This window comes from Monodelphis domestica, chromosome 2 (assembly GCF_027887165.1).
Source record: "Monodelphis domestica isolate mMonDom1 chromosome 2, mMonDom1.pri, whole genome shotgun sequence".
Classification (NCBI taxonomy): Eukaryota; Metazoa; Chordata; class Mammalia; order Didelphimorphia; family Didelphidae; genus Monodelphis; species Monodelphis domestica.
Window position 1 is genome coordinate 318,693,808 of NC_077228.1, and position 12,978 is coordinate 318,706,785.

Sequence of the window (12,978 nt, forward strand, 5' to 3'; positions counted from 1 at the left end):
ATAGTTCAATATTAAAATCTTTTGTATCTTATCATGGCCCAATATTGATGTTGAATCCCATAAGGGTAGTCAACATTGTCATAACATATTTATTGAACCCAAGCGCTGCTGGCCCATAAGCTACAATAAATTTCTTAGGCAACTGATCATACTCACCTAGAAAGATTTAATTCAATATTATTTGCTATATCAGTTGGTTTCTGAATATATTTACTTTGATTCCTGCTTATATTAATAACTTGCAATTTGGAAGAATTTTGATTCATGAAGTGCTTGTATATATCCTGTGTACAGGGCAGACACAATAAATGCACAATGAATTGTGCAAATTATTTGTGTTTGTAGTTGTTTATAATTAAGAAGGGGGCACTTTATCTTCTAGCCCTGGCTTCAACTATTAGCTTTAAATACTAGCTGTATGACACTGAATGAGTCATGTAATCATCCCAAATTTAGGTTTCCTTATTTATATAGAGAGAGCAGAAAGGGACCTCAGAGGCCATCCATTCCAATCCCATCCCCTGTTTACAATGTTGATACTGAGGTGAGGTAAGATAAGTGATTCACCCACATTATATAGTTTGCATATATCAGTCTTCCTGACTCCAAGTAGAGATCTCTATCCAAAACAGCCCTCTGACTCTTAATAGTGAAGTGACACCAAGAAGAAATTGGGGAGGTAATTTTTCTAAGAGAGCTGGGTAAAGCCAATGAAAGCACAGATTAGATATAAGATTTGTGAAGGGAAAAGTGAAAAATAATAGAGAAGATCTATTTAAAGATAGAGTTCTATTTCATATTGGACACTGGGGAAATAAAACCAGATTTTTCCAATTCTTTTTTTTTTTATCAAATTATATTACCATCATATATTTTATTAATAGAATAAAGTATAAATAATTGCTTTAAGGACATGAACACCAATATGATATTACATGCAAATATTCATGTTAAAATATTACATGATTTTTATTCAGATAAATATTCTTCTTTTTAACCCTTACCTACTATCTTAGAATCAATACTGTGTATTGGTTCTAAGGCAGAAGAATGGTAAGGGCTAGGCAATGGGGGTCAAGTGACTTGCCCAGGGTCACACAGCTGGGAAGTGTCCAAGGCCACATTTGAACCCAGGACCTCCCATATCTAGGCCTGGCTCTGTTTTTAAAAAATAAAAAGAGAGAGAAGGGAGGAGAATTCCCTACTCCACAAAGCAGGGTTCAGGGGAGACAGAAGATGCAATGGGTTGGCTCAGAGAGAGGAGATGGGGTATTGAAGATTTTCCCCCTTCTGCCTTCCCTCCTTAGTTAAAGTTGCTCTCCCCAATTTGCTCTTGATTCTCTTGTCCCCCCCTCCACTACTCGAGACCAAAAGGTCTCTCCTTGATCCGTTTGCTCACACTCAGGTTGGGGAACAGATAACTTTTTAATGTTAACTCAAACAGGTAATACAAATGGAATAACAGGCAGGGAAGGATGGGAAAAGGAAAGTGGGGAAAGGAGGTACCTGTCTCTTTCTAAACCCTCTCCCCTTCCTCCTCCAGTTTGGGGAGAACTCAGGCCTTGGCAGCCTGAGACCCCTGAGAGAAAGTCAGGTTGACTCACCCCTGGGCAACAGAAGCTGAGGTAAAGTCTGCTCAGGTTTCTCTTCAGAAAGTCCCTTCAATTGGGAAGTGTTGGGGGGAAAGATTTCCAGTCACCAGCAGGAAAAGTGGATATCCCTCAGGAGAAAGTCTTTTTCCACCTCTCTTCCAGTGCCAGCCTCTATCACAGCTCTCAATTCACTAAGTCACTTAGCTTTCCCTCAGATAAGTATTCTTTAAAGACTCTGATCTTTTATTTTAAAATTTCATTCATTTATTTATTTTTCATTTAAAGTAAATTATTATATATTTTTCCATGCTTCCATGACTAATATTGTCTCCCTCCCCTCTTCCTCTCCCATCCCGGTGCTGACAAGCAATTGCACTGGGTTATATATGTGTTATCCCTTGATACCTATTTCCATATTATTCATTTTTGTAAGAGTAATATTTTAAAACCAAAACCCCAAGTTATATATCCATATAATCAAGTGATAAATCATATGCTTTTCTTCTGTGTTTTTACTCCCACAGTTCTTTCTCTCAATGTGGATAGCATTCTTTCTCATAAGTCCCTCAGGATTGTCCTGGCTGATCTTCTATTTTAAAGTAGATCTCTAGATATCTCTTTGGAGAAGCAATTTTTAGATTTTACATTCTGGTTCTGTTTTCTTCAAGTATATAGGATTTTTAACTTCTCACTACATTGGTAATTGATTATTTTAATCAATTGATCAAAAAGCATTTAGTAAGTATCTACTTTGCTAGGAGCAAAGGAAAAAAGAAAAGAAAAAAGTAATGCCTATTCTCAAGAGCTTACATTCTCTCAAGAGATATAGCTTGTATATGTATAAATGTGTATAAAATGAATGAACTTAGGTGATTTTATGTTTTTTAGTTGTGTGAGGAGCACTTTGATACACAGGCAGTTGAAGTGATCAGGAAAGACTTTAGATAGATAAGGCTAACAGTAAATTTTGAAGGAAATTTTGGGTTTTCAGAGGCAGACACATTGAAGAATGGTATTTAAAGCACACTTGATAGCCTATGTTTAGGTACAGAGATAAGAAATGGAGTATTGTATGTGAGAAATGAAAAAAAAAATCCATGAAACCACAGAGTTCGTAAAGGGGAGAGATGAGTAATACAGTTAGAAAGATGAGTTGGAGGCAGATTTTGAAGGATCTTAAATTTCAGACAGATAAGTTTCTATTTTATCCTATCAGTAATTTAAAAACTAGTAATGTTTATTGAGAAAAAAGTTGAGGTTAAATGGTAAGACCTGTGATTTAGGAAACTCATTTGATTGTAGTGTGGAGGATGACCAACAGATAATTAGTATGCCATTTCAGCAGTTCAGGTATAAGGTGATGAGAACCTGAACCAAAGTGGTGATGATAATGAAGTAGTGGGAAGGGACCAGATAAAAGAAATGTTTTGAAGATGTATAGTAAGTAAAAGTCTTCCCTTACCCTAATCATGTAATTTTAGAATTTCAGAGGAACATCAAAGGCCAGCTAATTCATTCCTTACCTAAAATAATTCCCACTAAGAGTACTAAATAATTAGCAAATCATCCATGATTTGAAGACTTCCAGGGCAAGGGAACCTATTCTACTTCTGCATAACTGCAATTATTAGAAAGGACTTTTCCCCAGAATATCACTCTTAAATTTACTTTCTTTTGTCTCCTCATTATTCATAGTTCTGTCTTCTGGGACCAAGCAGAATAAGTTAGTTCCTTCTTACACATAGTGACCTTTCATCCTTTGTTAATTGTCTGCTAGACTACTCTACCTGGATGTGCCAGGATAAAACTCAATATCTCCCCTTCCCCACAAATTCACCATCATTCTTCCAGCACTCAAGTTTACAACCTCAGAATCTACTCAATTCTTCACTCTCTCTTTTTCCCATATAGGGTCAATTTCCAAGACTTGTTGATTCTACCTTTACAATCTACCTCACATATGCTGCTTTCTCTTCTCTCATGCCATAATTATCCTATCTCCATCCTGTATCACCTCTGCTGCTTTCTCTTCTCTCATGCCATAATCGTCCTATCTCCATCCTGTATCACCTCTCCTAATGAGTTTATATTCTAGTAATCCCCTAGATCAGGGTTGGGGAGCCTTTTCCCAGTTCGAGGAACACATTCTCATAGGACTCCCAGGAAAGGGAAGATTTCACTAAAGGAATGGACTGTGATTTGGGGGCTACAGAGTATATCCATTTATACAGAGGATCTGCAGATGCCGTTTGGGACACTTTGGCTTTTGGGAATTCTGCAGAAGCCTTATCAGACACATCTGTTTCCTTTACATATCAGGACTCTGTCTAATCATATTAGCCTTTCTGGACCTAAGGATTGGCTCCTTTGCATATCATCACCAAATATTTAGTATAAGAGTGGGATGTCAGAATCCTTAGGCTTCCTTTATTGGAATATCTGGTTGGGCATTTTCTGGAATGAGTTCAATTGGTCTTATTGGGGCTTTCAGGAGTTCTTCTGGAGTGAAAGTCACAGTGGACATAGCAGGTATGTAGGTATTCCTCACAATCCCAGTTATGTATAAATTATATTTTAAATATTCACAGATAAAAGTCCTAATACCTTTGTAGTCCTTTCCACAATACTTTCCTTTTCCACCTCCTTGCAGCTAGATTTTATTATTCAGTCATTCAATAGTCTCCCACTCTTTATGACTCTATATGGGGTTTTCTTGGGAAAGAAACTAGAGTGGTTTGCCATTTCCTTCTCCATGGCTGCTAGGTACCATGGTGGATAGAGAGCCTGAAGTCAGGAAGACCTTGGCCTCAGACACTTCTTAGCATGGTGACCTGAGGCTTATTAGTCCTATCATCCTGGCAAATCACTTATAAATTTCCTCAACTATAAAATGAGAATAATAATTACTTATCTAATAGGATTATTGTGAAGATCAATTGACATAATTTAGTCAGCACTTAATAAATGTAGTTTCCCTTTTCCTTCTCACATTTCTCAGATGCTTACTTTGGACTCCTTTGCACTCAGCCTAGTCTGCTACATTGTTGTTGCCATTGTGGTTCAGTCACTCTTTGCAACTACATTTGGGATTTTCTTGGCAAAGATACCAAAGTGGTTTACCATTTCCTTCTCTAGCTCATTTTACAGATAAGGAAACTGATGTAAACTAAGGGTTAAATGATTTGTCTGGGGATACACAACCAATAAAATTCATGTCTCCCTGTCTCCTGGTCTGGCTTTCTATCCATTATGCCACCTAACTGCCCACCCTTGTGTGTACTGTAGTTGATTTTATATGATTCATTCCCTTGAACATTTGTTTGTAAACTTTTAAAGCAGGGCCTACTGCAGAGTTGCCTTTCTATCCTTGGTGTATTTTAAAATAGCCTGGCCAGAGGACATACTGAATAAAAACTTGCTATTTCACCTGGACTGTATTCAAGCATCAAATATCCTCCCTTCCGTTAATAATAAATTAATTATGGAGAATGAACAGAAGGTATTTTTGCAGAGGAACTTTTAGGCAGTTACACGATTAACAAGCCTAACCTCTTGATCAGCCATAAAAGGGCCCTCAGAGAACATCTAATCTTATTCATTTTTATAGATGATGAAACTAAGGCCCAGAGAGTAGTCAGTGGCAGTACTATTAATTTTACAACTAAAAGAGCTGAGTTTCCTTAGCTACTTAATTTTTTTTTTAAATTCTCTAAAGGACCCTACCTTTTGTCATATGGCTAGGAAGTTTTAAATTTCAGAGCAGTATTCTTCAGCACAGGTTATCTTTGTGCCCTATGTCAGAATGATATGTTGGCTGCACATATTGCTTCAGTACAGTTCTGTGTTTGTGCTGTGAGATAATTGGAATTAAATCTCTAAGCTTATTTTTAAATTAGTATTTTCACTGCATGTTTTCATAATTTTTCTGATGCCCTGATTGAGCAAGTCTTTCATTTTTACCATATTGAAAAACTACTTTTATTTTTCATTGTCCTTGAAAATAAATAAATTAATAAAATGACAGGTAAAAACACAGTAATGAAGATTCTGATTTTTATTCCATTCTTTGCCTATCACAGATTAAAGAGCACCTTGCCAAAGGTCAGCGAATGTTGGCAGGTGATGGCATGTCCCAGGTGACCAAGACCCTGTTGGATTTAACTCAGAGAAAAAATTTTTATGCAGGAGACCTTCTGATATCAGTGGAAATTCTACGAAATGTGACAGATACATTTAAAAGGGCGAGCTACATTCCTGCATCTGATGGTGTACAGGTAAGAGAAATGAAAACATAAAGCAAAGGAGTTATTTAAAAAATCATTTTTCAGCACAGAGGAACTAGAGCCAGTTGGACATAGGGCAGGAAGCTTGGCAGAATGGAAAGAACACTTGATTTTGCAGAGGAGGGTTTTGAGAACTATTCTCCCATTGGAAAAATGACTGATTCAATTAAGGTCCTGCATTCTGTGCCTCAGTGCCCCATATCACAAAAATGCCACTAAAATTACTCACAAAGAATGAGATCAGTGAAATGCTATGAGCTTCTCAGATGATTAAAAAACTATCAAAAATTTAAACTGTTACAAAGACCTTTTTCTTCCACTTGATATCAGTTATCATAAGAAAAAAATGGAAACATTTCACTGTATCCAATAGATTGGATCCATTTGGTCCAAGCGCATTAGGTATTCAAGGAATTTAAGGTTTCCTTTGCTTTTTTTTACAAATCAATTAATAAGCATCATTCAGGACGTTTTAAGAATAATGGGGGATAATCAGGCTATGCTTATATTGGTATATTTTCAAAATATTAGCATATTGTTTTCTTAAAAGAAAAATAATTTAGCAAATATCCACCACCTACTTTTCATGTATGAAAAGACTATGTTGCTATTTTATAGCAACTTTATTAATTTTTTCATTCCAAGCACTCAATTTTCAGCATTTCTCTGGTCATAAAAAACAATTAAAGCACATTAAATAGGATAGAGGTGGTATATTTAAACAGTGTTTCCAGATGTAATAATGGTAGACTGACATTATTACATCTGGAAACACTGTTTTTGGTCCCTGAATTTCGAATATAGTGACCTATCCTATTTCTTTGCATTAAGTTCATTAAAACAAGAGTTTGGCAGAACTCCCAGAGGATGTTTTTGTTTGTTTCAACCAACTCTTCATTTGAGAGTGGTATTTTCATTACTCAGGAAGAAGAGCTTTCCAAAGTAAATAATAGCTAGCATTTAGAAAATGTTTTAAGGTTTGTAAAGTACTTTAAAATGTAATTTCAGTTATTCCTCACAATTACTCTGAGGTAAGCACCATTATTTTACAAATAAAGAAAGTGAGGCAGAAATCATTTAAGTAACTTGCTCAGGATTACACAACTATTAAATATATGAGGAAAGAATTGAAATAAGGTCTTCCTGACATTTATGTCCAACACTATGTGACATAACTGCCTTAACTATAGAAAGAAAAGGAAAACAAATTATCCTTTATTAGGGCTTTTTAGGGTACTTTAAAAAATAATTCTGTGGAGTCAGTGTATATGTTTAACTTAAGTATAAACATAAATTAATGAAATATTCTTAAAATATTAAGCAATTTACATGGGATGGGCAATGTTTTCACTTAGGATATGTAAGGAGGGAAAATGGATTATTTTTAAAAGGGTTGGACTGGATTATTTATAAGTGTTGTGGCTAGGAATTTAATTTATTTCCAAGAGATTTATTTACAATTTATTTACAAAATGTAGAAAGAGTGAAGTAAGAAAATCAGAGAGAGGATAGGATAAGGTATCTAGCCTAAGCACTAAGTAATTTACTTCTGCCCCCTGGCTCAACCTGGGCAGGGAGAGTTAGTCTTTAGGTTTCAACACAGCCAAAGACCTGGGAAAATCTCTCTCAAGAGGTAAGTCTCTCCTGAGCTTAGTTTTTTTCAGAAAATACAGCAATTAAGAGTTAGCTTTTCATTCACCATGTGTCAGTTCAAAGGAAGAGATTTTAGAACAGCCTCACAAGAACAGGGTCTTGGGTCCAGCCTCCACTGCAAAGAATTGAAGAACTTTCTCTCACAGGAAGTGACAGCTCCTTTTAAAGACACTTCCTTTGCATCACTTCCTTTTCCCCAAATTTCCCCTAATTTTATGTCTATCAATCACAGTTGAAGCTATGTTTTAAGACTGTCCAGAGGCAGTTGGTTTAATTCTGATTCATCACCCACTATTGCACACATGGGTCACAGACCTCCCACTTAATGATTAAGTGAGATGTTTATACTTTTGGTGATTAGATCTAAAAATGGGCAGATCTTCATATTCAAATTTTAAGTAGGGTGTTTACATTTTTTGGTGATTAAAATCTAAAAAAAGGCAGGGGTTACAATTTTAATCTTTACAATTAGAGGAGAGTTAATTTTAATCTTCACAGATATAATTGTGAAAGATTCTTGCTTTCAAAGAGTTTATATTTTAATAAGAGAGTACTCCATAAGAAGGAGAATATTGTTTAGTCTGAAAAAAAATTCTACTCATAATCACAGGAATGATGAGTAGAATAACAGGGCAATTATTTGACATCCAAGGTACATTTTTTTCCAGAAATGATAATGTTCATTGATTACTGTTCATATAGAGTCAAGGATGGATGAATAGCCATGCTTGGTGGTGAAAAGAACATTAACCACATTTGGTAAATTCTCACCCATTCCCAGTGCATGGCCACAAGGAAGGATCTGCAGAACCCAGTTGTAGGGGGACAGAGAATAGAGCATGGTATTATAACAGCAAGATACAAAGGGTACAGTATGGTAGGTCTGGATCTGGCTAGATGTGGCAATTTCTCACCAATGCCATAGCCCAGTGACCCTATGGCAAAAGTTGCAGAATTTTGCAGTGGCAGATAGAGAACTGACCTTGGAGTAAGGCAAACCAGTACTCACATCCTGCTTATGACCCATATTATGTGAACATGGGAAACTCAATTTAATCTTTTAGTGCTTCCAGTTCACTTCCTCAGTCTAAAGTCACAAGACAGATGCTGATCTCTACTGATGAAAGGGTGTTTATACACCAAGCCTTCTTCAAATGGATAAAAATCACAAATCCAGACTCCTATCTCTCTTTTTAAAATGTATAAAGGGGGCAGCTGGGTAGCTCAGTGAATTGAGAATCAGGCCTAGAGATGGGAAATCCTGGCTTCATATCTGGCCTCAGATACTTCCTACCCATGTGACTCTGGGCAAGTCACTTACCTCCCATTGCCTAGCCCTTACCTTTCTTCTGCCTTAGGAGCAATACTGATTTGATTCTAATTGATTCTAAAGTGGATGGTAAGGCTTTAAAAAAAGTTTAAAAATGTATGTATAATAGTATTTATGAATAATCCCAAAGGCCTCACTAAAGTGCTTCAGAGTTTCTTCCTTTGTAATGCAGATCAAAGAGAAAGTGGGCTAGTAGATAGAAATCTGACCTTAGAGTAAGGAGACTTCTGTTTGCAAAGACCTGTCTTTACAAATACTGTTTGCAAGTGCATTGAGCAAGTGACAACCTAGGACAACTGGCTAAGGTTCAAGTTGCATATTAGGTGCTCAAATAGTAAGAAGATAGTTCCTCTCCCAATGAAATTAACAGAGTTGACTTCCTTCCCACCCCAAGAAAAAAATAAAAAGCAAGGTAAAAAAACCCTAGAACATATAACTATATTCATCGGATAAAATTGCATCCATCATGTGGAGAAATTATTTTTACTCTACAGAACCAACTCCCTAATAGTTTATTATATTCTATAATTCTTAAAGATTTTTTAAAAGCCATTTAATGTGTAAAGACTTTTTTTCTATTTTATAAATAGGAAAGAAAATTAGAATCATTCTTAACATTTAAGTCCTAAACTTTAAAAATACAAAACATATTTACCAACACAAAGTTTTCATTAAATATTTGAGTGATAGTATTTGATTAAATATTTTATTTCAAGAAACTTAAGATATACTTTATGACAAATAAAGCACAACTTTGCCAGGCTAGAGTCGTCTCCTGGTTCAAATGTTTACCCGAATTAACCAGTCAGTATAACTAATTTGTGGAAGAATGTTTATTACTAATATTGATTGGCTATTTAAAGAAATTGACTGGATTGAATAATGGTTTAGGCATCATGTTACTATAATAAGGAAATAAAATGCTTGCTCATAAAAATTAGTTCTTCTAGAACAAAAGAAAAGCATTTTTAGTGCCCTTGAGAACAATGAATATTAAAAAAAACTTTTTTCCTTTGATGAAAGAAGCTGATAGATGAGTTGAGTACCTTTGTTCTCCTTATTACTTAGTGTCTTATGCAATCTCTGTGGTTTGAATAAAGACTTCCTATGCCTCCTGTCTCCTGGGCAGGGGATATTTTTCAGTATTTGTTTTTTTCTGCAAAAATTGAAATTAAGGAAGTTTAAATAGCTCTCCATAGTGTCAGAATCAATCCAAGCTCCTTAGCCTGACAGTAGACTTTTACAGGATATAATCTAACTTTGACACATTTCTCTTCACCATACATAGATACCATGACACCTTGGCTTTTTTTCTCTCTACTTGATCTCTCTGTTCTTTCCACCTATAATATCCTTTCTTCATGGATTCTTTTTTTCAAGATTGCATGTCAATAGAATTTTAATGATTATTTTCTAACATTTTGTGATTGATGTTCTTTCCCGCCTCCTACTCTTACCCTTCCCCAAAAAATCAGGTGATATGATATAGATCATATATATTGTTATACTATATATTGCTATGTTTGTCATGTTGTTAAAGAAGACACATATCATTTATGCTAGAGGAAAATTCATGTACTAAATAAAGTGAAGAATGTTATGATTCTTCATGGATTCTTAACCTGAAGTCCATGAAGTTAAAAAAAATCGATAGATATATTTCAATATAATTTGTTTATTTTTTTAATTTTAGGTATTTTACCTGTTGAATTAAGAAAAAACATTATTGCAAGGAGTTCATGGGATTTACCACACTGATAAGGGATATAAAGACAATAAGAAATTTAAGAACCCTTGTTCTTCACCTTTATGCTTCTCCATTCTAACTATCCTTCAAAACCCATTTCAAGAACCACATTCTCCAAGAAATCTTCCTTTATTCTCTCAATGAACTTTTTTTCCCCTTTTAAATCCCAATCACACTATTTTTAGTTTCCCCTTCATCATCATTTATCACATGGTATAGTGTGTGTCTTTACTATGCAAATGTCTTTTTTCTCTCTCTTATAAGATTTTAAGGCCCCTTAAAGTATGGACTAAATTGTTGCATCACTCAAGGAACCTGATACAATGCTTCACCAAAAATTAAAAATGTTTCTCAATCTTTTAAAAGATTTATGGTTTCCATTACTGTGGATATTCTCCCAACACAGATTACAACTCTGCAGTTTAGAAGCATGACTTCAAGAGTTGCAGTGGCCACAAACAAAAACGAGTCTTCATTGCCAGTTTGAGTAGCTTAGAGGCAACTAAATACTCTGATGGATAATAAAATACCAGGCCTGGAGATTTGTAGATAGACCTGAGTTAAAATATGGTAGCAGACACTTGCTAGTGATGTAACCCTGGGCAGATTACTTAACCTCTGCTTGCAGAGTTTCCTCAACTGTAAAATGGTAATAATGAGGACATCTACCTCACAGGGTTGTTGTATGGACCAGAAGAGATCATAGTTTACTGTACTTGGTACAGTACCTAGCACTTTATAGGCGCTACATAAATAGTTAATCCCTTATTCTCTCTCCAACTATAACAAGATAACTTTCTCTTTCTTTTATTAGACTACTCAACAATATCTGTTCCATCCACAGGTCAAAAGTTGAAGCCCCTTCAACCTAGTAGAACACACCACAGCTGATGTGCTCCTAGTATGGTCTTTAAGAAGGGAAAGGATGAGACTTGGGGGGAAAGAAGCACTTATTAACTACCTGATATGTGCTAGGCACCATGCTAAACACTTTACAAATCTCTCATTTGATATAAAGCAAGACTGAATCCATGCCAAGATGAAAGAACAAAGAAGTTCAAGAGATGAGTTAATTTTTGATGAATGAATGACAAGTTCATCCCAGAAAGGCTGACATTTATTCAATGAGAACCAAATTAAAAGAGAGAAGGAACAAAGGACTAAACTATTTCTCCAGTTGTAAGAATAGTGGAACCTAGCAAAAAGAAAGTTGAATCAAATAGAAATGCTTAAAACTGCCAATTTTAAAAATAGAATATACTGTTGTCTCTTTTGTTAAAGGAAGTGAATTGTCACTTTGGCCAGCTCACTATGATTTTTCTTTCATAAACAGTTCTTTTGCTGAACTGAGTAATATTTTGTTGTTATAGTTAGTGTTTTGGAGGAGTTTGTTGATACTAATTCAATGTGATCTAAAGTGAGGAATATTTCTTTTGATTTTCAAAAACATATCCTTGGCCTTGAAAGACTCAAAGCAAAGTTTTGTGCTAGTAAACAAACTGATTCATCCTGACACTGAAGATTATTTATATATGGAATATCAATCTGTCATTTCTCACTAAGATTGTAGGCTTTGTTCTCTTTAGTTTTGTTTCAATTATTTTTTTAATTATTCAGACAGATATATATTAAGCACATGCTATGTTCTAGGCACTATATCAGACTTAGAATTTTAAGATTTATTTTTCTAATAGAAATAATAGATAATATCTATATAGCATTTTAAAGCTGATAGTCCTACATATATCATGTCATTTTACCTTCACAATAACCTTGTGAAACAGATGCTATTATTTTCCCCATTTTTGGTTGTTTAGTTGTTTCACTTGTGTCTGGGTCTTCATGACTCCACGTGGGGTTTTCTGGGCAAAGATATGAGCGTAGTTTGGCATTTCTTTATTGAGCTCATTTTATAGATGAGCAAATTGAAGCAAACTGGGTTAAGAGTCTTCCCCAGGGTTATGTGTCTGAGGCTAGATTTACCTCAGGAAGATAAATCTTCCTGACTCCAGGCCTGGTACTTCATCTCATGTGCTACCTAGCTGCCCCATTTTACATATGAGGTATCTGAGGTAGAAGGAATTTAAGTGACATTGCCAGTGTCACACAACTAAGATGGCAAAAGTTGGATTGGAGCTCAGATCTTTGACTCCAGTACTACTGACTGCACCACCTAGGTACTATAATCAAAGTCCAGTCTAGCACTCTACTACCGAAAGACCTTTGTACAAGGTGATAAAAAAAAAGTTCTGGCTTTAGAGATGTTTTAGCTAGAGGGTTTGGAATCCTCGATTCAAGGATTACAATATTTAATATATTAAGAAATGCAAGACGATACTCGAGAAATGGCATCCATTGGGTTAAATGTTAAAG

General features: G+C 35.3%; 1 protein-coding gene across 4 annotated transcripts in view; it reads left to right on the forward strand.

Moving 5' to 3' along the window:
• Positions 1 to 12,978, forward strand: part of ADGRB3 (adhesion G protein-coupled receptor B3) — a 954,807-nt gene that overhangs the window by 449,847 nt on the left and 491,982 nt on the right. For all 4 annotated transcript variants that reach the window (XM_001365288.4, XM_007484165.3, XM_056818441.1 and 1 more), the window contains exon 11: positions 5,672 to 5,866. In XM_001365288.4, coding sequence (XP_001365325.1) covers positions 5,672 to 5,866 — 195 coding nt within the window. The remainder of the gene's footprint in view (positions 1 to 5,671; positions 5,867 to 12,978) is intronic.